The 24,448-nt window shown below is 25.8% G+C and overlaps 9 protein-coding genes across 9 annotated transcripts; 4 read left to right on the top strand and 5 right to left on the bottom strand.

Moving 5' to 3' along the window:
* Nucleotides 1–54: 54 nt before the first annotated feature.
* Nucleotides 55–742, top strand: OCT59_001985 (uncharacterized protein; the record flags this gene model as incomplete). Its single annotated transcript, XM_066144185.1, has 4 exons — nucleotides 55–174; nucleotides 237–390; nucleotides 458–523; nucleotides 600–742. 4 exons carry the CDS (start codon nucleotides 55–57, stop codon nucleotides 740–742), a joined length of 483 nt encoding a protein of 160 aa, XP_065995370.1.
* Nucleotides 743–758: 16 nt separating this feature from the next.
* Nucleotides 759–2,629, bottom strand: OCT59_001984 (uncharacterized protein). The gene has a single exon (XM_025316049.2). The coding sequence runs from the start codon at nucleotides 2,478–2,480 to the stop codon at nucleotides 1,167–1,169; it is 1,314 nt and encodes a 437-aa protein (XP_025181414.1). The 5' UTR covers nucleotides 2,481–2,629; the 3' UTR covers nucleotides 759–1,166.
* A 2,142-nt stretch (nucleotides 2,630–4,771) lies between these two features.
* On the top strand, nucleotides 4,772–5,846 carry OCT59_001983 (uncharacterized protein). Its single transcript, XM_025316051.2, has 4 exons — nucleotides 4,772–4,880; nucleotides 4,986–5,107; nucleotides 5,201–5,297; nucleotides 5,380–5,846. Exons 1-4 carry the CDS (start codon nucleotides 4,823–4,825, stop codon nucleotides 5,616–5,618), a joined length of 516 nt encoding a protein of 171 aa, XP_025181416.1. The 5' UTR covers nucleotides 4,772–4,822; the 3' UTR covers nucleotides 5,619–5,846.
* A 119-nt stretch (nucleotides 5,847–5,965) lies between these two features.
* On the bottom strand, nucleotides 5,966–7,802 carry OCT59_001982 (uncharacterized protein; the record flags this gene model as incomplete). The annotated part of the gene is made up of 10 exons (XM_025325388.1): nucleotides 5,966–6,124; nucleotides 6,195–6,260; nucleotides 6,330–6,419; nucleotides 6,501–6,597; nucleotides 6,682–6,779; nucleotides 6,854–7,011; nucleotides 7,079–7,235; nucleotides 7,318–7,377; nucleotides 7,458–7,520; nucleotides 7,599–7,802. The coding sequence occupies 10 exons, from the start codon at nucleotides 7,800–7,802 to the stop codon at nucleotides 5,966–5,968; spliced, it is 1,152 nt and encodes a 383-aa protein (XP_025181417.1).
* A 308-nt stretch (nucleotides 7,803–8,110) lies between these two features.
* OCT59_001981 (uncharacterized protein) lies at nucleotides 8,111–9,854 on the top strand. Its single transcript, XM_066144183.1, has 3 exons — nucleotides 8,111–8,166; nucleotides 8,254–8,379; nucleotides 8,462–9,854. Exons 2-3 carry the CDS (start codon nucleotides 8,262–8,264, stop codon nucleotides 9,580–9,582), a joined length of 1,239 nt encoding a protein of 412 aa, XP_065995369.1. The 5' UTR covers nucleotides 8,111–8,166; nucleotides 8,254–8,261; the 3' UTR covers nucleotides 9,583–9,854.
* A 2,201-nt stretch (nucleotides 9,855–12,055) lies between these two features.
* Nucleotides 12,056–13,523, top strand: OCT59_001980 (uncharacterized protein). The gene is made up of 2 exons (XM_025316052.2): nucleotides 12,056–12,484; nucleotides 12,556–13,523. Exons 1-2 carry the CDS (start codon nucleotides 12,324–12,326, stop codon nucleotides 13,286–13,288), a joined length of 894 nt encoding a protein of 297 aa, XP_025181419.1. The 5' UTR covers nucleotides 12,056–12,323; the 3' UTR covers nucleotides 13,289–13,523.
* On the bottom strand, nucleotides 13,331–14,365 carry OCT59_001979 (uncharacterized protein). The gene has a single exon (XM_025316053.2). It carries the CDS (start codon nucleotides 14,162–14,164, stop codon nucleotides 13,589–13,591), a length of 576 nt encoding a protein of 191 aa, XP_025181420.1. The 5' UTR covers nucleotides 14,165–14,365; the 3' UTR covers nucleotides 13,331–13,588.
* A 1,336-nt stretch (nucleotides 14,366–15,701) lies between these two features.
* Nucleotides 15,702–16,916, bottom strand: OCT59_001978 (uncharacterized protein). The gene has a single exon (XM_025316054.2). The coding sequence runs from the start codon at nucleotides 16,641–16,643 to the stop codon at nucleotides 15,825–15,827; it is 819 nt and encodes a 272-aa protein (XP_025181421.1). The 5' UTR covers nucleotides 16,644–16,916; the 3' UTR covers nucleotides 15,702–15,824.
* A 6,864-nt stretch (nucleotides 16,917–23,780) lies between these two features.
* On the bottom strand, nucleotides 23,781–24,047 carry OCT59_001977 (uncharacterized protein; the record flags this gene model as incomplete). Its single annotated transcript, XM_025325389.2, has 1 exon — nucleotides 23,781–24,047. The coding sequence occupies one exon, from the start codon at nucleotides 24,045–24,047 to the stop codon at nucleotides 23,781–23,783; it is 267 nt and encodes an 88-aa protein (XP_025181422.2).
* Nucleotides 24,048–24,448: the final 401 nt, after the last annotated feature.

Here is a 24,448-nt window from a genome sequence, read left to right as displayed (position 1 = left end):
AGAGATTCGAGATTATTAAATTTTTTAATTTTTTATATTTTTTATCAACTCTCAATGGATATTAATCGTCAAGTATTTACAAAATCGCAAACATATTACGAAATACTTGAAATTTCTGATGAAAATGTGTCAATTGAACAAATTAAACAACAATATCAAAAATTATTACTTCTCGTAAGTTTTCTTAATTCTTTATATCAGAGTATATGTAATTGATAAACTGACGAGGATGTAAGCATCATCCAGATAAAACAGGGTTTGTAATGAATAATGATGATGAGAATATCAAAAATAATTATAATAAAGAACATAAAGTTGAATCCATTATTAAAGCATGGAAAGTGCTTAGAGACCCTGAATTGAAGAAGGTATACGATGATGAATTGAAAGGTAACTCGCTTAATTTATTTTATAGAGAGAATTTAAAATAAGTTAAACTAATTAAATGTGTCATAAGCGATGCGATTAAAACATGAAATTTATAACGCAGACGTTGATTTAGATGATATGGAATACAACGAAGGTACGAAGTTTCGAGTCTTAAAGAAAATTTCTATTAATTATCTTGATATAATAATTTCTTTTTTTTTTACAAATAGAAATGAAATTATATTCTATATCATGTCGTTGTAGTGGAAATTATATTATAACAGAACAAGATTTAGAAAAAGGAGCAAATATTACAGGATGTACAAATTGTTCATTAAAAATTCATATATTATATGAAGTAAATGATGAATAAATATCCTTATAGTATATACTTATTTGTAAAGATAGCTTATAACATTTATTGTTATGTTAATTAAGTAAATTAAGTATTTTTCCAACCTCTCAACATAGATGTAGAGTAAAACTTATGGCACAATTTACAAATTTATTTTGTCTCGTATTGAAAAATTATTTTTAAAAATTATTAAGAATGAAAAGACAATCATTACATTTTACTTTTGTAAATCGTAAATCGTAAATAATTAACATGATCATTAATTAAGATCTGGATTGGCTGGAATTAATACATATTATATGTAACCATACGACAAATGTAGTGTTTTGTGATCTTATTTAGTGAAATTTTCATAATAAATCCAAATTCTTTCATCATGTAAAAGCTTTTTTTTGCAAAATTTTGCTTATATGTGCCATTAAAATTCAAATCCAAATCCCAATCAGGATTCTGAATTCGTTTCACGTACATTCCAACTGTATGTCTGGCCGGTCGGAATGTTTTTCCGGAGATGCAAGTCATCCTTGTGAGTCCTATTCAATGCTATAAACAACTTTTTTTTCAAATTCGAGAAGTCATGTTGTACACCTACTTTCTTATGGTATTTGGCAATTGTTTTATAAAGATACGGACGGGAAAGGAAAGTCAAAACTAAGTCTGGTTTAGTCTCATTGAGCAAGATATAATTTACGAGGTGAACGGTGGCCGAATCGAGTTTGACAAAGGAAAAAGTAAATGTATCGTTCCACTGTCTTTCAATACCCATGCTGTTTAAAGTCATGTCAAATGCGCGAGATCGCAAGTCAAATGGGTCAGTTGCGTCAAATTTTGAGTGGCTATGCTCATTTTTTGGTTTACTGCGAGAAGAATTCCCAGTGCTAACATAGTTCGGAGTTGCACCTGGATGAGGAACGTTTTCAAATATCGAGCGCTGACCACCAAAAAATCGGTATAACTCGTCAGCTCCAACTTCTTTTCGAAACACAGTAGGGCAGAGGACCAACACTAGCTTTGGAGAAATGACATAAAACGAATGGAAAGCATATTGAAATGGAAATGCTCCGAACATGTTACCAGATACTCCTTCAAAGATTCCAAATCCGTTGCTGGTTATAATAAATTCATCATTTTCGCCAGCCTGCCAGATTATTAGAAAACAATCGATCATGCGCTGCTTGTAGTCTTCCCTATCTATAGAAAAGATTTTCTGATTATTTCCGACTTCTTCATGCGGAGTGTCTAGTATTTCACTGATATTTTGTAACCATACTTCTTTAGGTTTTTGTAAGTTGTGCTGTTGCATAAAAGTTTTTACCATAGACAAAGTAATGCTATCAAATTTCTCGTCAGTAAACTGAGACCATCTTTGACAGTTTCGATAGTTCATTATGAAGAGGAATTTGCGTAGCTCTCCGAGATCTCTCCTAAGTAAAACGACTTGATTTTCTACTCTAGATGCCTTCACAATATTGTGGATCGTTTCTGATGCTCGTCTTTCAAGTTTAGCCAGCCTTTCTTCTACGTGCATTACGTCTTTATTATTAAGATCTTTGTACATATTTTGGTATCCATATGTTCTACTAATTAAGTAAACACCCAGTTGATCTTTATTTCTATCGTAAGTTTGAAGAAGTTCAGCTTTCCTCCGATTTTTCTTTTTCTGTTGTTTTATATTGCTCTCGAATATCCTTTCATATTTGTCAATAGCAAAGTTACGTAGAAGGAATCTGGGAATGTAGTGGTGGTATTGATCCATTATATCGAATAAAGAATTGGTTTCTAACGCTATTGCAATTTGCAAAGCCCCGCTTTTGCCTGGGTATGTACAACATTTGATTAAAAGTAAATATTTGGACCGATTTGGAACCGATAAGAAGTAATTCAAAGATCAAAATTTTTAAGAACAAATGTAACGTGTGACGTGATAACGTAATGTTTATATAGTGCAGATCGTCACTGATTTGCCTAATTTACTTGTTAATTTGAATAAAACTAATAATAATAATAATAATAATAAATTACCAAATTTAAATTCACTTTCTTAAAAAATTTATAGAATTAGATAAACTGATTAATAACTGATTAATAACTGATTAATAACTGATTGATTATAAATTTATTAAATAAATATAAGTTGGTTTAATATATCAATTAGAAATATTTAATTATAATTAATTATAATTAAACCAATTAATCATTTAATCACCCTGGTGATTTGAAGTAAAAATCTTGAAATTATATAAATTATATGTAAATATTATATAAACAAGTAATAATAGAATTAAATAAATAATTTACCCTTTATATTATTATTAAAATAAAAAAAAAATCATATATAGGTAATTAATTTGTTTGTTTTTTCTCATATTTATTAATTTGTTTTTTTTTAAAAAAAACAAAAAAAAAATTATATAATTTGTTTGTATTTTTCAAATTAATATTAATTATTAATAGATCAATAATTAGTCTTTTTTTTTTAATCAATTTAATTCCATTTTTTAGTATAAAAATAAGTAGCAGGTAATTTAAAGAATGATTAGTATAAAATAATATTTTAATAATTGATATAAAAAAAGTATATAATTATACAGTATATATTTAATAATATAGAAAAAAGAATTATTATTACCAAGTTATTATTTATTAAATAAATAAAAATATAATATAATTTTTAAATGTATATAAGTACAGTATATTTATTTTGAAATTTGAATTACTTTATTTCATAATTTGATTTCAAAATAGATAAAACCAAATGAAAAATTTCTATATATTTCTTTTACTATTAACAACTACTAACAACTAAAGAATTTTTAAAGTGCCAAACTTAATATGAATATTGTCAATATTTATGGATTATTTTACAAAAATTCAAATTTTTTTTAAGTAGTAATATAAATTGCAAATTATATATTAAATTGCAAATAATATATTAAATAAATCATTACTAAATTAAAAAAAAATCATATTTTGTTATGCTATAACCAAAATATCTTTTAATTAATTAAAAGAAAACGAAAATTCTAAATAGTTATAAATAGTTGACAATGATAAATAACGATTATAATAATAGAACATGAGAAATTCGAAAGGCTTATTCAAAAGGCTTAGTTCAAAGGATTACTTCAAAAAGTATTTCTATTTAAGGGTTAGTTCTTTTGTTTGTAATTGTATATTCATTTTTTATTTTCATTCTAATAATAAATTGAGACACCGGGATAATAAAAGACGGTAGATCCGTAGATAGAACATGTGAATTAAGTGAGAGAGAATTAGCAAAACGTATGTTATCGTTATATTATCTGCAAAACTATTAGATTTAGATTACGATTTGTAATCATTTTACTTTTTTAAATGAATAAAGTAGTTACAGTTTTACCAAAAAAATATATTCAGTATGTTAGAAAAAAATTCTAAAATTAGTTTGGGCTGTGATCAGAAAATCTGGTGATTCCATCTTTCAAAAGTTGCCATGAAGGATAAAGACGTAATTACAATCTATTTGTCACTCTAATACATTAAATATAAATAATTATATTCAATTAAAAAAGTGATAATTAATGTAGTGAACATACATATGCATTAATTTTAACCCTCTTAGAACAGCCTTTATATAGATTGATCAACATAACCTGATGCCTTCTATTATTTTTCTATTGCTATAACATTTTGAAATAAGATGATTCACTCAGTGAATGAATGAATGAACGGGTTAAAGGGATGAATTTACTCCATATGTATGTATGAACTCCATATATGAAAAGGCTTAGACAATGATTTAAGCTATTTGTGTACTAGAGTTTATGATCGAAAGTCGTCATTTGAGAGCATGTACTTCACTAATTGGATATTTCTAGTTATGGGTCATAGTAACATTGCGGGGGGAATTATTTATATTTTGTGTTGCAAAAAAAGAAAAAAAAACGATGCTAATTAAAGAACATCATAAGGTTTTTGACAATAGAAAATATATAAATATACTAAATATACTCCATAAAATCCTACCGTTAAATTCGAACTAGGAAAAAAACAATTTTTTTTTTTCTTGCTTTTTTCTTGTTTTTCTTGTTTTTTTTCTCGAGAATTTATTCAGAAATCATGAAGATTATTCAAATTACTTTTTGTCTCTTAGCATTTATTGCAACATTTGTATCAGGTAAAATTAAACTAAACTAAACTATAATAAACTATTTAAAAAAAATAAAATGATTTGCTAATTTTACTAATTCCAATTTTTTTTTTTTTTTTTTGACAAAAAAAGCCACGATAAATATTTTATTTCCATCATCTAAATACTATTTAGTAGCAGGTCAAACCAATGAAATAATGTGGACTTCTGAAATAACTGATACTTTACCATTTTCGATCTTTTTAATAAATGCGGTAAAAATTAACAATCATTTTTTTTAAAACAAGTTATAATTTTATTTTTTTTACTTATTTATCCATTTATTTATTTATCTTTTCCCATATTAGAATATTTCCGATTTAAAACAATTTGCTGTTGCTAATAATGTTGATCCAAGACTTGGTAAAAAAGATGTTGAAATAGGAGCAAATATGAATTACACTGGTAAATAATTTTTATAAAATTTATACACTTTTAATTAAACATTTATTCATTTTATTAATTATTCTTTTAAACAACTACACAGGTTTTCAATTGATTTTCACAGATATTGGAAATATTAATTCAATTTATGCAACTTCGGAAACTTTTGAAATTAAAGAAGCTGGTACCACGCCAACAGCTTATTCTACTCCTACTCCTACACCATCGCCAACTTCTTCAAGTGCTCCATCTGTTACACCTAAGAGTTCTTCAAATTCTATTCATAATTATGGGTTTAGTGTTTTAACTTTAGCTGCTCTCTTTGCAATAACTTTATTTTAATGGACTTTATCTCTTATATCACTAATAATATTTTAACAATTTTTTATTATCAAAAGAAAAAAAAAAATTAAATTTAATTTATAATGAATCAAGAATAATAATATATCTATCTTATAATAAATTAAATAATTTGAAATAAGCTATATTAATTTAAGTATATGTAAAAAAAAGTCCATCCAGATACCGATTAATGTTTAAACTAATAAACTAATAAACTAATAAAAAATTAAACAAAGCTTTTTGTTCCTAAAATGTTCTTCAATATACTCTTTATTATTAAATTAACTAACCAACAAATGTACTGAGTTAACAGCTTACCTTAGTCTAATAAAATTATTTACTCGTTTTTAAACTTCTTGTTCTAACCATTTAGAATACTTTTCTAGTCGTACAGATTCTTCTTCTTCAGTCTCTCCAGACTTCGCATTAGTCTTTTGATATTTTTGTTTGCCATCGAATATTTCTGCTTCAATACGACGACCAGCAAAAAATCGTCCATTCATTTTCTAATAAATCACATAAATACAATTTTTAATATACCGTCACATCATTCATTCATTTCAATTAAATATATACCATTACGCATGCATCAGCACTTAATTGATCCTTAAACTTTACAGACACTACTCCTTCCGGTTCTTTCTGTTAAATTGAAAAAAAAAGTTGTAGTTTTGGCCTATTACAAATAATTTGTAATAAAATTACACATACGTCATATAATATCACATTGGTAACTTCTCCTAATTTCTCACATTCTGCACGAATATCTTCTTTTAAGTCCAAGAGTAAAGTAATATCGCTCTTTTAACGATAAAGATTAAAAATCAATATATTTGTTGATAATTTAAATTCATAATTCATAATATATATTTAAGTTCATACCTCTAATTCTTCTAAAGTGAACATGTGCTTCAAAATTACTATTTTATTATATCGCTCAGCTTTTTTCCCGGGTTCAGATTCATACCAATCCAATTTCCTAATAAACAAAAAAAGTCATATATCAAGTTAATTCAAATAATGTATGAAATATTTCTTTTTTTTTCTTATTATAACATCATACTTTTCAAGTTGATGCAATTTCTTTTGAACTTTTTTCTTATCTAACTTGTTATCATTTTGATTTGCATCTGGTTTTGGTTCTTTCTCTCTAAATTGTGCCTATAAAAATTATAAAAATTAATATTATGGCCTGTTAAAAGTTGACGAAAATAATAATAATTATATCACATTACTTTTTGTACGCGTATTACAGAAACTTCCTCTGGACGAAGCTGTGTTTCATCCAACAATTGACAAGCTAATGCAACAGATTCTTCTTTTAAATAAGTAACAAGAGCATCTCCCTTTAATCGATCCTTATCATCCTTGTAAAGTTTTATTTTTGGTCCTCCTAAAATTTGTTGATAATAAGAATCAATAAACGATCGATTTAAGTAATATTATAATAAATTAATTACCGGCAACCAGATCTTCCATTAAAACTCCATATTTAGAAAATACTTCAGCTAATTCTTCAACAGTGACATCGGGGGGTAAACCGGTAACGTAAACAGATGTGTTTACGGGTTTTTTCTTTTGACTATTTTGCTTTTGCTTTTTGGAATCTTGTTCTGTCTATATATTAAGAAATTAATATAAAAAATTAATTATAAATTAAATTTATATTATATGAAAAGATCAACTTGAAAATACATACATCGTTAGAGGTATAAACATCATTTTTCCGTTTGCCTCGTTTTAAAGGGACAGCGGGCTCCTTTGGTGGCGAAAAAAAACAATATCTATGTGTATTCCTGAAGAAAATTTCTAACTTTTTTATAGTAATATATATCTTACACTTTCGTTAACACCAGGAACTGAATAAGCAGATTGTTGAAGTATAAGCAAAAGATCCTCATCCTAAAAAAAATCAACATTATTTTTATCAAAACATAAAATGGTTTGCTTTTGGTTATCATAAACGAGAGCATAAATTACGATTTGAGTCCATTGCTGCAGATCTTCGTCAAACTGTAAGGTTACTCCGTCGTCATTTGTATAAGTCCATTTACCAATCGCCTCAACAAAGTGCATTTTAGGATCTGAAAGGAAGTCAGAGGTAGAAGTTACTTCTTTGTTACTTTCTTGACCAGGTTTGACTGGAACTTTATTTTTTTCTCCTTTATTAGTATTAGTAGACATTTTTTTATTTTTCAAGTAAAAGAGTTGATTTGAAATAAAAGTCCGCGATTAAAGTCCGATAAAAATCACACTGCTTAAAAAACAATTACTTAACACAGTCACAGTTTGTCACATTTTTTAATACAATGATGTGATATATAAAAATATAAATACTAACTTTACTAACTCGATTAAATTGATAAACATATAGCCTGATCTTTGTTAATCTCATATTTCCCATGCACAATTAATAAATCGCATGTGACATAAATAAATACATGTTTTAAAACTAGTTAGATAAACTAGTTATAAGCTCGTTACAAAGTTCCGAATTCGTTTCCTCCCTTATTTTCTTTATTATTTCAAAATAAAGTTATTCGGGAAGGTATTTAATAATTACTTTTTCTTCTTCCTCTTCTTCTTCTTTCCTTTTTATTACGTAAACTTTAACGCGTTTTCTTTTTACAAATAGCTTAAATAATGTGTGACCCTGTAGTTCCGCAGCTTCCTCAAGAAGTGAAAAAGGTCAGCTACGACACGATAAATATCAAGCTTAAGTCTGTTAGTGATCAAGTATCTTTACAAGATTCAGTACAGGGTAAATAATTTTTTAGAGTTTTTAAAGTCATAAAAAAAAAATATATATATTTTTATTAAAGGTATTCTATATTAATAAACAGCGGGTACCATTGAAGAAGAGCCACAAATGTCTTCTAACTTTAATGACACGTCAACCGTTGTTGATCTAATGAATTTTGATGATGACTGGTTAATTTCTAATGACGATAATTTTGATAGTGATCCTATTAGAAAAGCGGTTCAAGACGTAAATGTTTCTATGATCGATCAGCTCTTGTGTGATCTTAATTTTGGAAGAGATTATAAAAATGAAACAAAAAATTCAAATGTAAATAACGTTCAAGAAAGTAAAATGATACAAAATGAGCAGATTACATCAAAGTCTCTAGAACAAGAAACACCTAAGAAAAAAATGGATAATAAAACGATAAATAATAAATCTAATGACGTCTTTAAAGAAGTTCCACCTGTTTCATCTCCTGCGAACTCCATGAAAGAAACACCACTTTCTTATCCTTCTTATGCTGAACCTACTAATGGGACGCGACCACCTCATACTAATTTCATGAATGCAAAACAAACTGCTGATCCTTCTCATGTTAAAGCCGTAAATGGGAAGTATCCAACAGTTATGCTTTGTACTCATAATATGAAGGAAACACGAGAAGAGATAATTTCTTCAGCAATGCAAATGAAACGTCAAAGCCTAGTTGGTAAACCAAGAAATAAGAGAATATATTCTTTTTTTGAATTGATGATCTATCAATTTTCACCTATTACAAAGGAGTTACATGCTAATGTTAATAAAAGATTTAGTAGTTATGCATATGATTATGATTTGCTAAAAGATAATCCTCAAGCAAACGGTCAACCTCGACGTCCTGGTGTACTTCGGGGTACGACTTATACGGCTTACCAACAACGAAACGGACGGAATCAAACTTCAACTTCTCCTACCAGAAAACATTTCGAGAGTCCATTGGAACTATCTTTTCTTAAAGAATGTGTGATTGCTCAAAATCGATGGACCGCTTTATTGAAAGAGAGGGAGCTGCGGACAAGCTGTATAAAAGAATTTAAAGATTGTAAGAGTATGAAATGGATTAATGCGCACATGAACTTTACTGATAAGCATTCTGAGAGTTGTTTGGTACATCATGTAAAGAATGAAGCAAGGTATTATGGAAAGAATATTCGATCTGAAGAGAAGGATACATACTAGGATTTACACAATTATATTATAGGCGAGTCCAAATTTTCAAAAAAAAAAGAGAACGAAAAGAATTTTTTTATAGATATCTAATTAAATTCATATGTACGACAAATGAAGTCGCCGATTTTAAGTCTTTTGTCTTAACATGTAAATTTTGTATTTTGTACAATATTTTTCATTTCGTGCTTTTTAGAATTAACAATACAATACGTGCTATAAATGCTATGTATAACAATAAAGTTAAAAGAATGTAAATAAGTGAATAATTCATTATATATTTTATATTACCTATTGTTAATTCTTTGCATAGTGGTATTATTTGATATAAGCAATAAGCGCGTTTAATCATTAGAAAGCCTTGTATTTGAAAGCCTCCAGGCTTTTAACCGTTAGAGAAAACCTCTAGGTTTTTTACCGTTAAGAAGCCTTGCGTTTAAAAGCCTCTGTCAAATATGAGAAAGTGTAAAATACTAATATATTAATATTTTCAATATTTTCGTGATTTGTTGCGATAAGTGATAGTAACATGTATATCATTCATGAGTTAAACCATTGAAAACTATCAAAGATTTTAATACTAATTATTATTGTGGCGCTTTTCGCCACATCATACCATTATTAAGCACGATTCATCCAGTTTAAAATGTATATAATAACTCGCATTTTAGAAATGAGCACGTGCTCTACTCGCATTTCATCATAGGTAAATAAGGTAATCAGTATATGTATTTATGAGAGTAAAAGATATTGCAGTTGTTCTTGCCTTTTTTTAAATGAAATAAAAATAAAGTGCAATGAATTAGTTGTCTTTTGATTGTGTGGCAGAAAAATCTATTTAGTCTTCTTTTTCTGTCATGATCCTTGAATATCTTGAAACCTTTAACTTGGAATATCAATAATGGAGGCTTGAAATCTTAAGAGATTCCAATTTGCAGGGTACCAGCGAACTGATAATCACCTCATCGAGATATATAGATTTGAGTGTAAAATGTAAATACGCGAATCATTTTAATAACGCATCAACAATTCAACGAAACAGAACATCTTACACAATAAACATTCGGACAATAGTTTATTATCAAATTTTTAAAAAAAACGAGTGATTCTCACTCTCGTTGTTTATTTCGGATTTATCAGACAGAACATCAAAAGTTCTCTCTAAATCTATAATGAAATTAATGAAATTGTGATCTCGTAATCGATCGTATCATTGACTATAAGTGATAATTTAAAACTTTAAAAAACAAAATTATTATTTCATTATTTCCAATTTGATCTGTTAGATAAAAATCATCAAGCATCAGAATCTTAAATCCTTAAATCGATAATCGATATACCATTAATAATAGCACTGCCACATGCTTATTTACCAGCATAAAGTTGATTTGATCCGGTTTCGTCACACTTTTTAAACTTTAAATTAACTTTTTTTTAACTTTTAACACGTAGATACAAATTTTTGTGTGATTCTCTCAATGGAGTACGAGTACTAAATCTATAATTCTCATTTTTTATTCTAATAAATCTTCTAATAAGGAGGGAAGGTACGTAAAACAAATTACGTGAATTGTAATTAAATTCAATTATTAAAAAAAGACTAATAAAAAGAAAAAAAAAATCGATACCATATGAATTAATACGATAGAAAGAGACAAATTCGTAAAAAAATAAATTTGTTTTTTTTTATTATTAATTATTTTTTTTTTCCCAAAAAATTACAAATAATGGAATAATATTATCTTTCTTTTCTCCATACTCTAAAAATAAAAGATTTCTTGGCAGATAAAATTTTTTACATAATATCATAAATAAAATAATCATTTACTGAATTCTCACGCTTTCCATGCGTTAGAAATACCTCCGCATTATAATATCTAATTTGGCAATGACTGAAAAAAAAAACTTAAAAAAAAAACTTTAATTTTAAATGATCGAATAAAGTTAATAAATATTACAAATAAAAAAACTTATTATTCGTAAATAAATTCGTAATATAACGAATATAACGAATATAACGTTTAATTTTTTTTAGTATTAACCATATTTAAATTAAATATTGAACACATAATTTCCATTTTACATTGTTAATATTTAAAAAATGGAAATAACACAAAGAAGTTTCAAACCAAATATATATTTTTCTTTTTTAATTGTAAGAAATCCCTTTTAGTGATATAAATTTGGTAAGTCTTATTCCCAAAAAAAAAATATATTTTATTTTTATATATTTTTTTTTTATTTTTAATTCGAATTATTTTATGCAGGATTATTTTATTTCATTGAATTCCAAAAAAAATGATCATCTTGCGGTACAAAGATTAAATTTTTTTGTTTTCCAAAATCGATTCACATCACACATTTTCCGATATGATTTTGTTATTATTGGTTAATTTATCAATGAAATTATATTATTATTATTAACAAATGGTATGTTACAAAAAATGTCTATAAAATCCAACCACCCCGAAGTCTTTGATCAAATATTAATTCACTTTCTTTAATTCTTTTTCCTTTCATTTTTTTTCTCTCTTTTTCCCTTCATTTCCTTCCTTCCTTTCTCTCTCTCTCTCTCCTTTCAGTTGTGCCTTCTTTATCATTAAACATCCCTTCAGTCATTATCCGCAATCACCTCTAGAAAAAAAAAGAATTACTGTATTCATAAAAAGATTAATTTTTTTTTTTCACTCTCCTTCTCCAACAAAATTAATTCCTAAATTCCTAAATCCTATAATATCCCTTTTTTAACAAAAATGACTGGTTTATACTTTATTTTTTCCTTGATTGGAAAATTTCTTGTATTAGCATTAACCATTATGATTATTACATCTGATGCATCTCCTATTAATAAACGTCAAGATATTTCATCTGAATCCGATATTCGAGAATTTAAATTATGGGCAAAATATGCTAGGTAAAAAGAAAGTTTTCTTTTATCAAATCACGTGAAAAACATCAAAATTAACCAGGTTACCATTTTTTTAGTGCCGCATATTGTGATGTAACAGATTGGAAATGTGGTAAAGCATGTGAAGGTGAAACGGAAGGAACTCGATTAATAAAATTCTTTAAAGATTCACCAAAAAGAGATAATAATGGTTATGTTGCTATTAATGATAAAGAAAAAGCTATTATAGTAGCTTATAGAGGCACATCTGATGAACAATCATTCTTACAAGATTTTGAAGTTAAATTAATACCATTTTCATCATCTGTACCTAAAGCTAAAGTACATTCAGGATTTTTTTCTACTTATAATGATACAAAAAATGAGATTACAGAATTAGTTAAACAATTAGTTAAAAAGAATCCTAATTATAAAGTAATATCAACAGGACATTCATTAGGAGGAAGTTTGGCATTATTTCAAACTTTAGATTTAATTGGTACACCAGGATTAAATCCTTCAAACCTTTTTACTTATACTTATGGTCAACCACGTACTGGTAATAAAGAATTCACACAATTTGTTACGAATTCAGGACATAAATTTTTTAGAATAGTAAATAAGAATGATATTATACCTCATTTACCTTTTCGTTCACTTAGTTATAATCATTATGGACCAGAAATTTGGATTGATCCAAAAAATGAAGTGGTAGTTTGTCAAAATGCTGAAGATAAAAGATGTAGTAATTCACTTCCTTTTAAATCCCTTCTTAGTCATGCTAAATATTTTGATACAACTTTTCTTTTAACATGCCTTCTTAAAAAGTAGAAATTCTAGAATAATAATTAGATAGCGCATTTATACGAACTTAATAGCATTTACATGTAGTAAAATAAATAAATTATTTATTAATATAGAAAAGTATTTGAAAAACAAATACATTTAAAAATGTTCTTGATAAAATTGATAAAATGCTAAATGAAAATACTATTTATATAAATGTTCCAAGGAACTATCTCTAAGGCCTAAGCTAATAATAAAAACACTAATCAATCATCATCATAATCTCAATACATCTTAAATCTTCTTAATCTAAATCTTACTAATCTTTTATTCCCAAGATTATAATTATTCGCTTAAACGTTGAAATTTGGCATATAATAACTCAAATTGATCATCATCTGATGGTTGTTTACGTTTATTAGGTATACTCTGTATTAAATCCTTTAATCTTTCATTATGTAAATTCTTTATTTGATCTGAAAGTTTCTTATAATAATCTTTTACAAATTTTGGTTCACTTGCCCATAAATGACCAGCTAAAGAAGAAAGAGATTGCATAGGAATATTTATTCCAGAAGTTTCTAAATATTTATAAAGATATTTTCTATATAACATAAAAGAATTTCCTGCGTTCTTTTTTGTTATATCCTTAACCCTTCTTTTATTTTTAATAATTTCATCAAAACTTAAAGTATATTCTTCTACGTTTATATAAGGAGGATAATTTGGTCTACAATATTCAATTAATTTATCAAAATAATCATTATAAGCGTTTTGTAAGTATGTAACATCATTTTGTAGTTTTATAAAATCATAAGAATTATTAATATATTCTAAATAATATCTAAAATATGGATTTTGTAATGGATCTTCGAAAGGTTTATCATCCGAATTATTATTATAATCATCGAATGTTTCCATCTTAAAAAAAAAATTTATTTTAATTTTTTTTTTTGAATAAAATTTATTTTGCCAAGAAAAAGTCGTTTAAAAGAGAAAATTTTTTATGAAATTTTGATGATTTGATGATAAAGTACTTATGGAAACCCATTTCCGATAATTGAAATGAAGAATTCTTTAATTGGTAATTGATGAAAGGGATTTCGAAAGTTCAAAAGAACCGAAAAGGATCAAATTTGATCATTTTGATCATTTTAATCTAAAAAAAGAAATATTAGAAAAAAAAAAACCGGTTATAATGATAAAGAACAACTTTTTGATAAAATGAAACTTAATTAATTCAAAGAAAGTTTAATGCATATATCATGCATTACGTTTCTCGATCATGATACAAAGTTTTCTTAATTTGGTATCATAAATAGACAAAAAACAATATTTATTATTGTCCTCTTTATTTCATTAGAATTTCTAAAAATCTGCGTACTGCGTTGTGTACGGAATTAATTATCCGTTATAAATGTTGAAAATGAATTAATTTATACTGGGCTAAAAAAACTAAAATTTTGATAATCTTGGCAGTTTACTTTGTATGGTATAATTTTAGTGTAATCTCCTTTTTTTTATTCTCACGCTGATTTTTAAGGTTTAATATAGAACATGTGGTAAAATGAGAAAATATCTTTCAATCGGGACGGATTAACTTTTTAAGATGGATTAAAATTATTACATTTTCATTACACAAAACACACTTTCTGATACACCTTTTTATTGTAAGCGACTAAAAAGATATTATTGTACATTTTACTTTTTAAAAAATTTCTTTGTCAACTAAATATTAAATCATCTAGTCATGTTTGAAATGATTACATATTAAGAATGTTAGTGTATAGAGCCACATATTGATCTCAATTGAATTGTGAATCATATGAATCATATGCATTTACATTGAATCATATGTATTTACATTGGTTAATAGAAATAAAAGAGAATTAATTCGATACTTTAACGTTAACCCCATTTTTACCAAATTTTTACTTAAAAATTAGTATTTTTATTTATAAGATGAAAAGGAGAAATATAAAAAAAAAGTTGATGAATTTATGAATTTTATTTAAAAAAATGATGAATTAAATGATTTAATTAAAGTTTTGTTTATTAAACTTTCAAGATACTTTTACTTGTGATACTTACAAACCGGTCGGAACTCGGAAGAAAAAAACAAGAGTTAAAATTGATTCAGGTTTATAAACTTTATTTATCAAAATTTTCCATAAAAATATTATCAGTTATACACAGTTTTTCTTTAATTTACGGATGTAGATTACCCATACGATTACAAATCAAAAACCGGATATCATTCAATTTAGACTATTTCGAAAGCGACAGTGATTACCTGATATACTTGATATACTTGATAATCTCTGACAACTTTCACCCTCAAAAACGTGAGACTTTACCATATGTCAAATAGCGTGAGATCGATATCTGAGCCTATCAGCTGAAAGTCAACCAATTAAACAATTTGTACAACATATCATTCTTTACTTGCACATTGATTTACGTCATATTTGATTTCGCAATACAGGTTAATATCAATATTTATTAAATCAATTGGAAAAAAAGATATACATGATAAAACGTAAACAACTATAATATATTTTCTAAAGGTCAAAGGTAATAATTAAAAAAGTGACCACCAAGACCGTTTGTTATCATTAATTGAAGGAATCTCTCTTTGAAGTAATGTAGATACTTTCTGGGCTAATTCATTTCTTGCACTTTCTAATTTTAAAAAGAATGAATCATTCTCTTCTCCATTCTTCCTTTCCAATTCTAATTTCCTTCCTATATAACTAGAAAAATTAAGGCTTATTCTACTCCAACATTCTAACTCATAATTATCATTACATTCATCTTTCAAATAATTTAATATAATTTCTCTTGATTGATCTCTCTTATTTCCATTAATTCTTCTTTCTTCCTCATCATCCGTATCTATCGATGGATTATCTACATAAATAACCTTCTTAAATGAATTAACAATTTCTTCATTCTCTCTAAGTAATTCTTCATTATCTTCTCGACATTTTTCGGAATTTTTGAATCGAGAAAATTTGGTTCTCACAAGTGTTGTATATTCAAGAATTCGAGATTCATGTAGGACAAGTCGAAACAAATTAAAAGCATTTACTTCTTCTTCTGTAAATCTTCCTCCTACAATAAAAAGTACTTGGTTTATCCCTCCTTCCATAAAATTAATACCTTCCGCAATTCTATATAAAATAGTTGCTTTGGATAATTGTGTATCTCCAATTCCTATAGTATCAAATACACGATATTTTGTTTCTCCCCATTCAAAAGTTTCACTTTGGAAGTTTTTAGTTTTACTAATACTACCTGAACTTTCTAAAAAATTCCATGAATTGCTTAAAACATTAGCAAGTGTTGATTTTCCATTGCCTGTTCGTCCAATTATTAATATATTTCTGACTTCTGACATGTTTGATAATTATTAAAAAAGAAAGAGAAGAAAAAAAAAAAAAAAAAAAGATCAGAGATTTATCAATTTTATAAATTATGAATTCTCACTTTCCGAATTTAGTTTAATATCAACTAATCAGGTTATTAAACATCTGATCTGACTAATATTTACTCAACTTTTATTAGTATGGGAAAATTTTTTATATTTTTATTAGATTCATTTGTTATAATCATGAGTGATCATGATAGAATACATGTATTAAAAATAAACTTTATGATTTGATTGGTTCAACCCGTTTTATACAATTTTTTTTTGATATTTTTAAAAATCAATATTTGGTTAATACACACTCATGATTACCTTATTTGCAAGTGACTGTTTCAAAATGGTGTGTATACCCCACCAAAAAAAAATATTTTTTGAAACATTGTGATTCCCATTAGCGTAAGCGAAGGACTATATATTTTTAGATGAGGTGATACTCCCTTGAGTCGATATATAATTAGTTCATGTATTACAAATGTGTAATTTTTTTAACGCACCCAAATATAAAAATTTTATAACAAATATGAAACAAAATAAATTACTCAAGTAGTCATTTACACAAACAATTTAGTATAGTGTGAATCATTCCCTACCTAACAGTATTATTTTTTTTTGTACAAATTTGTATACAACAAATGCAAAATAAATTAAAGTGAATCAAATAATATATATCAGCTTTGCCTATTTTTTTCTTTGTTTAACCTATAGATTAGGTGCCATCGAAAATCGGAATTGCCGAATTGAAATTACGGCATTACGAAATATGGATTTTACCATTTTCAAGATCAGCATTATAGATTTACGGATTACAAATTATTATTTACGGCATAATAATAATAAAAAAAATATTTACTTTCTTTTGTGTAATTTTTGTATATTTGGCATTAAAATAATTACAGTATCACGGCGATTTTAATATATTACGGTATAAGCGCAATTAATTCCGATGGCAAGTATAGTTTGACCTTTCATGTTATTGTATCATTTCCAACGTGATAAGTTCTGGGCTTCGTAACGATTATCGAAATTGGAATTTTTCGTCAGCTTAAAATACCAAATTTACAAATCTTTTTTCCTGTGATTCACAATATTTAAAAAGTATAAAAAAATATTCGATTTTTTTTTTGACGAAAACTTTTTGCTGACATAAGTTACACTTTAATTATTTTGTATAGAAAATGTACTTTAACAAAGGCAGAATGATTTATTGGGCATTCCATAAAAAAAAAATTTCCTAAATTAATAAATTAATAAGTTAATAAATAACACATGTCAAAAGATCACAAACAAAAACTATATAAGTCGAAAGAACTTTAATTGGTGTACTAGTGAATCATTATCACTTTATAAGAAAACATTAAATAGTTACACTATTGTTTGAACATTCATTTTTAATAAGTTCACTGCATTATTTGTAAGATATTCTGAAAGAATACAGTACAGTACATGTATCTCAATTTTTAAACAATTGGTTATAAAATGCAAATGATCATCAAGTAAATCTATTGATTATTGGTCACGCTCCGGAGCAAACATTTTACCGACATAGTTACACTATTGTTTAATAAAACAATGGACACGTTACGCAATTTTTGATTTTTTTTTAAGTTTTTGTTAAGTTTCAATACAATTTGTAAGTGAGTACATGTATGAAAGGTAAATGATTTGATTTTGATTGGTTTGTTGTTTTATAAAAATCGTTATTTAAAAACAAATGCAAATAAATGATCACTTAAATCATTTTAAGATAATAAATAAATAAACTAAACTATATAAAGTATAAACAAAAGAAAGAAATTTATTGTGAACTATTATCCATTCTGATAAGAAAAGATATAGTTGCACTAATGATTAATTAATAGTGCACAAGTTTAACATTTTTTTCATTTTAAAATGATTATGTAAACCATTTGTAATCTGTATATACATATATGAAATATATTATAATCACAATCCTAAACAAGGATAGATGAAAATTTTCTTTATTAAAATAACCCTATAAAAAATTTTATCCGTTATTTCTGTAAAAATTCCGTAAAAATGAGCCTTTCACGGATCCATTCACGGAAAATGTAAATAATTCCGCGATATAAGGTTATTAATTCCGGAAATGTGAGCCTTTTACGGAAAAAAGTTGGAATATAAAAAACGGATTGACTTTTTTTTACAGGGATATATAACTGATGCAACTGACCAGTAATAACTGAATAGATCTATTGGTCACTGATAAGACTCCGGCGAAAACATTTTGCCGACATTTAGTTACACTATTGTTTATTAGAACAATGGACACGTTACGCAATTCTTCGATTTTTTAAAAATAATGTTAAAGTTTCATTATAGTTTGTAACAAACTGCAAGTTAATATAGTACATGTATGAAATCTATAAATTGAATCAAAATTATAATTTATAAAAATAACGATTACAAACAAAAGGCAAAAATGATTTGATTTTTGATTGGTTTATAAATATGTAGATCACTTGAATTATAATTTATTGTGAACTACAGTATCATCACTCTGATTAAGAAAACATTTTACCGACATAGTTACACTATTGTTTAAATAAAACAATGAATTCAGCCCACAAAATATATTCAATATTTTTTTAATATAAAAAATCTTAAATTGAATAAGCATAACACAAAATTAAAATCATAATTACAAAAATGATTTATTTTAGGTAAAATCTTCTGAATTATAAACAACTTCGAAATATAGATTTTTAATGGGTAAATAATTTATAATGTATACATTTCAAATTGGGAACCATTCAAAAAATCCCGACGATCAGAATCATGAACAAATGAAGATTCAAATCCCGACACTCATTATCCCCGAACACAATTTTTTTTTTTAATAATTTTGTATTACTCTGTATCATTAACAATTAATATTTTTATTGATATATGAAAATGTTTCGCAAGAATTAAGGTTCTTTATTGTAAAAATCAATATTTTTTTTTTATTAATGCATCGTAATTCGTAAAATCAACAATATTGATATTTAATAATACTTTGCAAAATTTAGTGAATTATTATTTAATGTTATTAGTTAATTATAAAAAAATAAATTCCTAGTTTACAGCTTTATATGCAATTTTTTTTTGCATATGATGATATAATTTAATATACTCAGTGATTAATATTTAATAAATAATTTTTTTAAAATTTTTGTGATAATGAATGTCGGATTGTCAGGGTTGGGGATATTCTGATTGTCGAAATTTTTGTGGTAAATCATCCAAATTATAAATACAATCACAAACTTAAATTATTTGATTTTGATTGATTTAGGTATTTAAAAATTTTTTTTTTTTTGAATTATAACAATCACTATTGAATATAAGTCTTAACTAAGCAAATAAGTAAACAAAACCTATAATATATATAAACAAAAGGAAATGATGTAAATCTATTGGTAACTATTATTTTTGCTCTGATAAGAAAACATTTTTCCGACATAGTCGCACTGTTTTTGAATAAAACAATGTACAATTTTCGAAAGATATCATTTTTCGATTTGAAGATAATGTTCATAATTTGTAGTAAGTTATACAAGTTATGCATGTATTAAACTGAATCAAAATTATGAATACAAACTTAAATGATTTGATTTGATTGATTAAGCATTTCATGAAAAAAAACTTTAAATGATAATTTTTAAAATAGTAAATAATAATTCTTAACTAAATAAACAAAGATTATCATAATAACAAAAGGAAATGGTATAATCTATTGGTGAACTATTATCATTTTATCATTCCAATAAGGAAGCATTTATAGAGTTTTATTTATTTTAGATCTTAAAATGGGTATATGCAGGTTCAATAATCATGAATAATTAGTAATAATGATACAGTACATTTATGAAATTCATAAATCGATCAAAAATTATAATTATAATCACGATCTTAAACAAAGTCAGAATTATTTGATTGATTTGATTGGTTTTTTTATTAAACTTTTATGTATTAAAACAATGATACAAAAGATACAAAATGATAAGTAATAATGTTTAACTGAATGGATCAATTGGTCACTCCGACGAAAACATTAACCGACATGGTTACATGATTGTTTAAATAAAACAATTCATTCATTTCACATGTATATTCAATTTTAAAATGATTTATGCAAGTTAATATAATTTGTAATAATTAAAAGTGATTCATGATACAGTATATATATGAAGTTTATAAATCGATCAAATTTATAATTTTAAACAAAGTCAGAATGATTTGATTGGCTATTTATAAAAATTTCTGTATTAAAACAAACTGATGCAAATGACCAGTAATATATATATATAGATCACGCTGATAAGACTTTGACGAAAAAATCACCAACATAGCTACATTATAAAACAATGCACGCTTCTCGAAGTGATATGATTTTAAAATAATATAATATGCAAATTTCATTAAAACTTTAATAAGTTATACATGTATGAAGTGATTTGTTTTCATATTACTGAATTAAAACAAATGCAAATGATCACTATTATGTTATTCTAATAATAATATTATATAAATATTAAGGAAATTATTGGTGTATTGCTATTATCGCTTTGATAATAAAACAGTTACACTATTGTTTAATAACAATGGATGTGTCTCGATTTAAAATGATGTGCATTGTGGTATGTATGAATTATTTATTTATGCATTAGATCGTCTCAATCACGTCATAATATTAGACAAGAATTCAACGAACGATTCGGTTTATAACTAATTAATTATTATTTTTAATTTAATTGTTCGTAATCGCAATGATTTGAAATTTTATAATGGGAGCCTATAAGATTCCTTTTTTGAGACATGATTTATTAAATTTAGTTTTTATGTTAATTGTTTATTTATTATATAATACTTTTTGCATTAACGTATTAACCGATAATGCCTAAGGGTGTAACCAAATTTATTTAATTTTCCCTATTATAGTCTTATAGTCTCTTCTAACATTCGAATTTACGTACGTACTTCTTCTGCATATTTATTCTCAGAGTTAAGATTTCTTAAAAGAGCAACTAATACAAATAAGTTTTTGTGTTCATCCATTAATAGTTATTTGAATGGCACGTTAAGATGGAAATAGTATAAGATTGACCATGCTGTACCTGCATAGTTTAACAATGAGGAAAAAAAGGGAAAAATCATTATAATTGGGTATTATGTATGATTAAATTTGTTCAATACTTTCCCTTCTAATCCTTATATATATATTACTTAGATTGTTATAAACCAATTTTGTCCAGGGGGTATCTGTTATCTGTTATCTTTGAGTCACATAAACTTGTTGTGTAAAAACTTTAAAGATTTCAAAGATTTCAAATTAAAAAAATCACTTTCAACATTGGGATTCTTGATTCAAGATATTTTGGAAGGAAGTTTTGCAAAAAAAACTGAAAGTTGCTTGAAATCATCTTAAATTTTATGGCAATTTTAGTTTAATAGTAGTAGAATTAATAAAGTTGACTTAAGACGATATCGGCTTGTTTAAATTCTTATCTTTTACTAAATATGATACCTGTACTATTATTATTATTTATTTACTTTTTGGTACTATGTTACAGCTTAATTATTATTATTAGTATTTACAATATTTAGTGTTTATTAATATTTTGAAGCTTTTTGCAAGGAAAGAGCCATATTTGTTACTCGGATCATGAATTATTTTATGCATATCCTTTAAAAATAAAAATAAAAATATTATTGCAACATTTGTTATCATAAACAAACTTTTTTTTAAAAAATCATGATTTATTATAAATAAAGGGTATTTTTGATCTATTTTCTGTAGGGAAAAACCTCTAACAAAAAAAAATTTAGAAAAAAAAATAAAAAAATAAAAATGAAATCTCTCTCCAGATATCATCAAAAACGTATTCAGAGGTACTGTAGACGCGCGTTGATCAACGCATCTACATTGAATCGTGTAGTTCGTCTAACTACACAAACTTCTAATAACTTACAAGTTCGTACTTTTTTTAATGGTACTTCTTTTTATTAAATACATCTTTTCCCCTTGTTATGTCTCACGCATGGGTATATATAAGTATATACACATTAAATATATCTTTTATTCGTCTTTATTCTTCAAATGAATTCGTTTCTTTTTATTAAACCTTTGTTATGTCGCATGCATGGGTTCATACTGATACTGTGTATATAAGTATATACATATAAATACTGTATATCTTTATTTTACAAATGAATTCGTAGTACTTTTTTCAACGATGCTGCTTCTTCTCATTAATACATTTTTTCACCCCCTTGTTATATCGCACGCATGGATTATACCGTGTATATATAAGTATATACACATAAATATACATCTTTATTCGTCTTTATATTCGTCTTTAATCTGTTAGCTTGTTAAAATGAATTTTCCCGTTTTCTTTTTTTTTTTCTTTTTCGACCTAAAAAAAATTATGTCTTTATTTCTTATCGTTTTTTTAAGATTTAACTTATAATAATTTCACTTATGCTCTTTCCTTTTTTCTCAAACATATCATTTTAAGATTCAACAATGAAAATCCCTAATTAATTTTTTGATACCCTTGTTTTTAATTCAATTATGAATGTCAAAATAATGCAAAAATATTATGATAATCATTGTTTGGATGAACTTTATTGGTTTAATACCCTTAGTTATATTCATTACCTTTTATAGTTATTATTCGGATCCCAATTTTAGTTTGCGCGTCACGCACACAAACACAAACATTTAATTTATGTACGAAAAAATTATGTAAAAAATATTTATTTTTTTTTCCTAAAAAATGCTATATGTTCATTTTATTTACAATAAAGTATATATGAGTATGTATATATTTCAAGTGAATTTGAAACCATATTTACATTAACTATTTACTAACATTTCAATAGTTACAAGAAACTTAAAAAAATATATACCGTGTATACAAATAATTCAAAAAAAAAAGAAAAAGAAAAAAAAGATAAAAAAAAATTGTAAAAAAAAAAATTGAGGGGAAAAGAGTTGTTTCAAAAAAAAAAAAGGATTTTTTCATCAAAAAATCAAAAACAATACCTTTTCAAATTTTTTTTCTTTTCATAATTAATAATTGATATATCAAATCATTACGTTTATTGCCCATTTTGTGGAGGTGGATAGTATCGAGAATAACCGTTTCCGTTGTTGTAGTACCTTGAACCGTCAGAATTTTGATAAAAATAAGAACCATCCGCGTTTGAATAATAGAAAGAGCCACCAGGTGCAGTACCTCCTCCTCTATTACACCATACATTTCCCAGTCCGTTAATACCATAAGATTGATAAGTATGATTATTATTGCAAGGTCGATATGAAGAGGAAGGGCAAGGATCATAATCTCCTATTATTTGATTAGACATATTCAATATGTTTCAAGGATTATTGAGGATATATTTTAATATTGAAGGTAAAATATTTTTTTTTTTATAAATATTGCAAAAATGATCGATATTTATAATAAATTACTAATAATCCATTGTTGAGTCTTCATGCAGTACAATATTGAGCAAAAAATGGGTGATTAATAATAGGATATTTCTAGAATAAATTTTTCATTTACAAAATGATTTGATTATAAAGGAAATAATTAAATGAAATCTCTCTCTTTTTAAAGTTCGGTTACGAAACGTCCACAAAAAGAATTAAAAAGAATTGAATACCGCAAATTTATTTCCGGTACGTTTCATTTTCCATTAATTTAACATTAAATAACCAAACGGAGATGAATCTCCACTTTAAATATTCCGTTAAAGACAAAGAT

This window comes from Rhizophagus irregularis, chromosome 10, assembly GCF_026210795.1.
Source record: "Rhizophagus irregularis chromosome 10, complete sequence".
In the NCBI taxonomy this organism is placed as follows: Eukaryota; Fungi; Glomeromycota; class Glomeromycetes; order Glomerales; family Glomeraceae; genus Rhizophagus; species Rhizophagus irregularis.
Note: the sequence above shows the minus strand (reverse complement) of the source record. Positions and strands in the feature narration are given on the sequence as shown.

What these genes read in the sequence shown, in the direction of transcription:
- OCT59_001984 (XM_025316049.2), bottom strand. Translation starts at nt 2,480, where the DNA reads ATGGATCAATACCACCACTACATTCCCAGATTCCTTCTACGTAACTTT.
- OCT59_001978 (XM_025316054.2), bottom strand. Translation starts at nt 16,643, where the DNA reads ATGTCAGAAGTCAGAAATATATTAATAATTGGACGAACAGGCAATGGA.
- OCT59_001983 (XM_025316051.2), top strand. Translation starts at nt 4,823, where the DNA reads ATGAAGATTATTCAAATTACTTTTTGTCTCTTAGCATTTATTGCAACA. An exon ending in TATTGCAACATTTGTATCAG is followed by an intron (nt 4,881 to 4,985) that starts GTAAAATTAAAC and finishes TGACAAAAAAAG; the next exon opens with CCACGATAAATATTTTATTT. An exon ending in AGCAAATATGAATTACACTG is followed by an intron (nt 5,298 to 5,379) that starts GTAAATAATTTT and finishes ACAACTACACAG; the next exon opens with GTTTTCAATTGATTTTCACA.
- OCT59_001979 (XM_025316053.2), bottom strand. Translation starts at nt 14,164, where the DNA reads ATGGAAACATTCGATGATTATAATAATAATTCGGATGATAAACCTTTC.
- OCT59_001980 (XM_025316052.2), top strand. Translation starts at nt 12,324, where the DNA reads ATGACTGGTTTATACTTTATTTTTTCCTTGATTGGAAAATTTCTTGTA. An exon ending in TTATGGGCAAAATATGCTAG is followed by an intron (nt 12,485 to 12,555) that starts GTAAAAAGAAAG and finishes CCATTTTTTTAG; the next exon opens with TGCCGCATATTGTGATGTAA.
- OCT59_001981 (XM_066144183.1), top strand. Translation starts at nt 8,262, where the DNA reads ATGTGTGACCCTGTAGTTCCGCAGCTTCCTCAAGAAGTGAAAAAGGTC. An exon ending in TTTACAAGATTCAGTACAGG is followed by an intron (nt 8,380 to 8,461) that starts GTAAATAATTTT and finishes ATTAATAAACAG; the next exon opens with CGGGTACCATTGAAGAAGAG.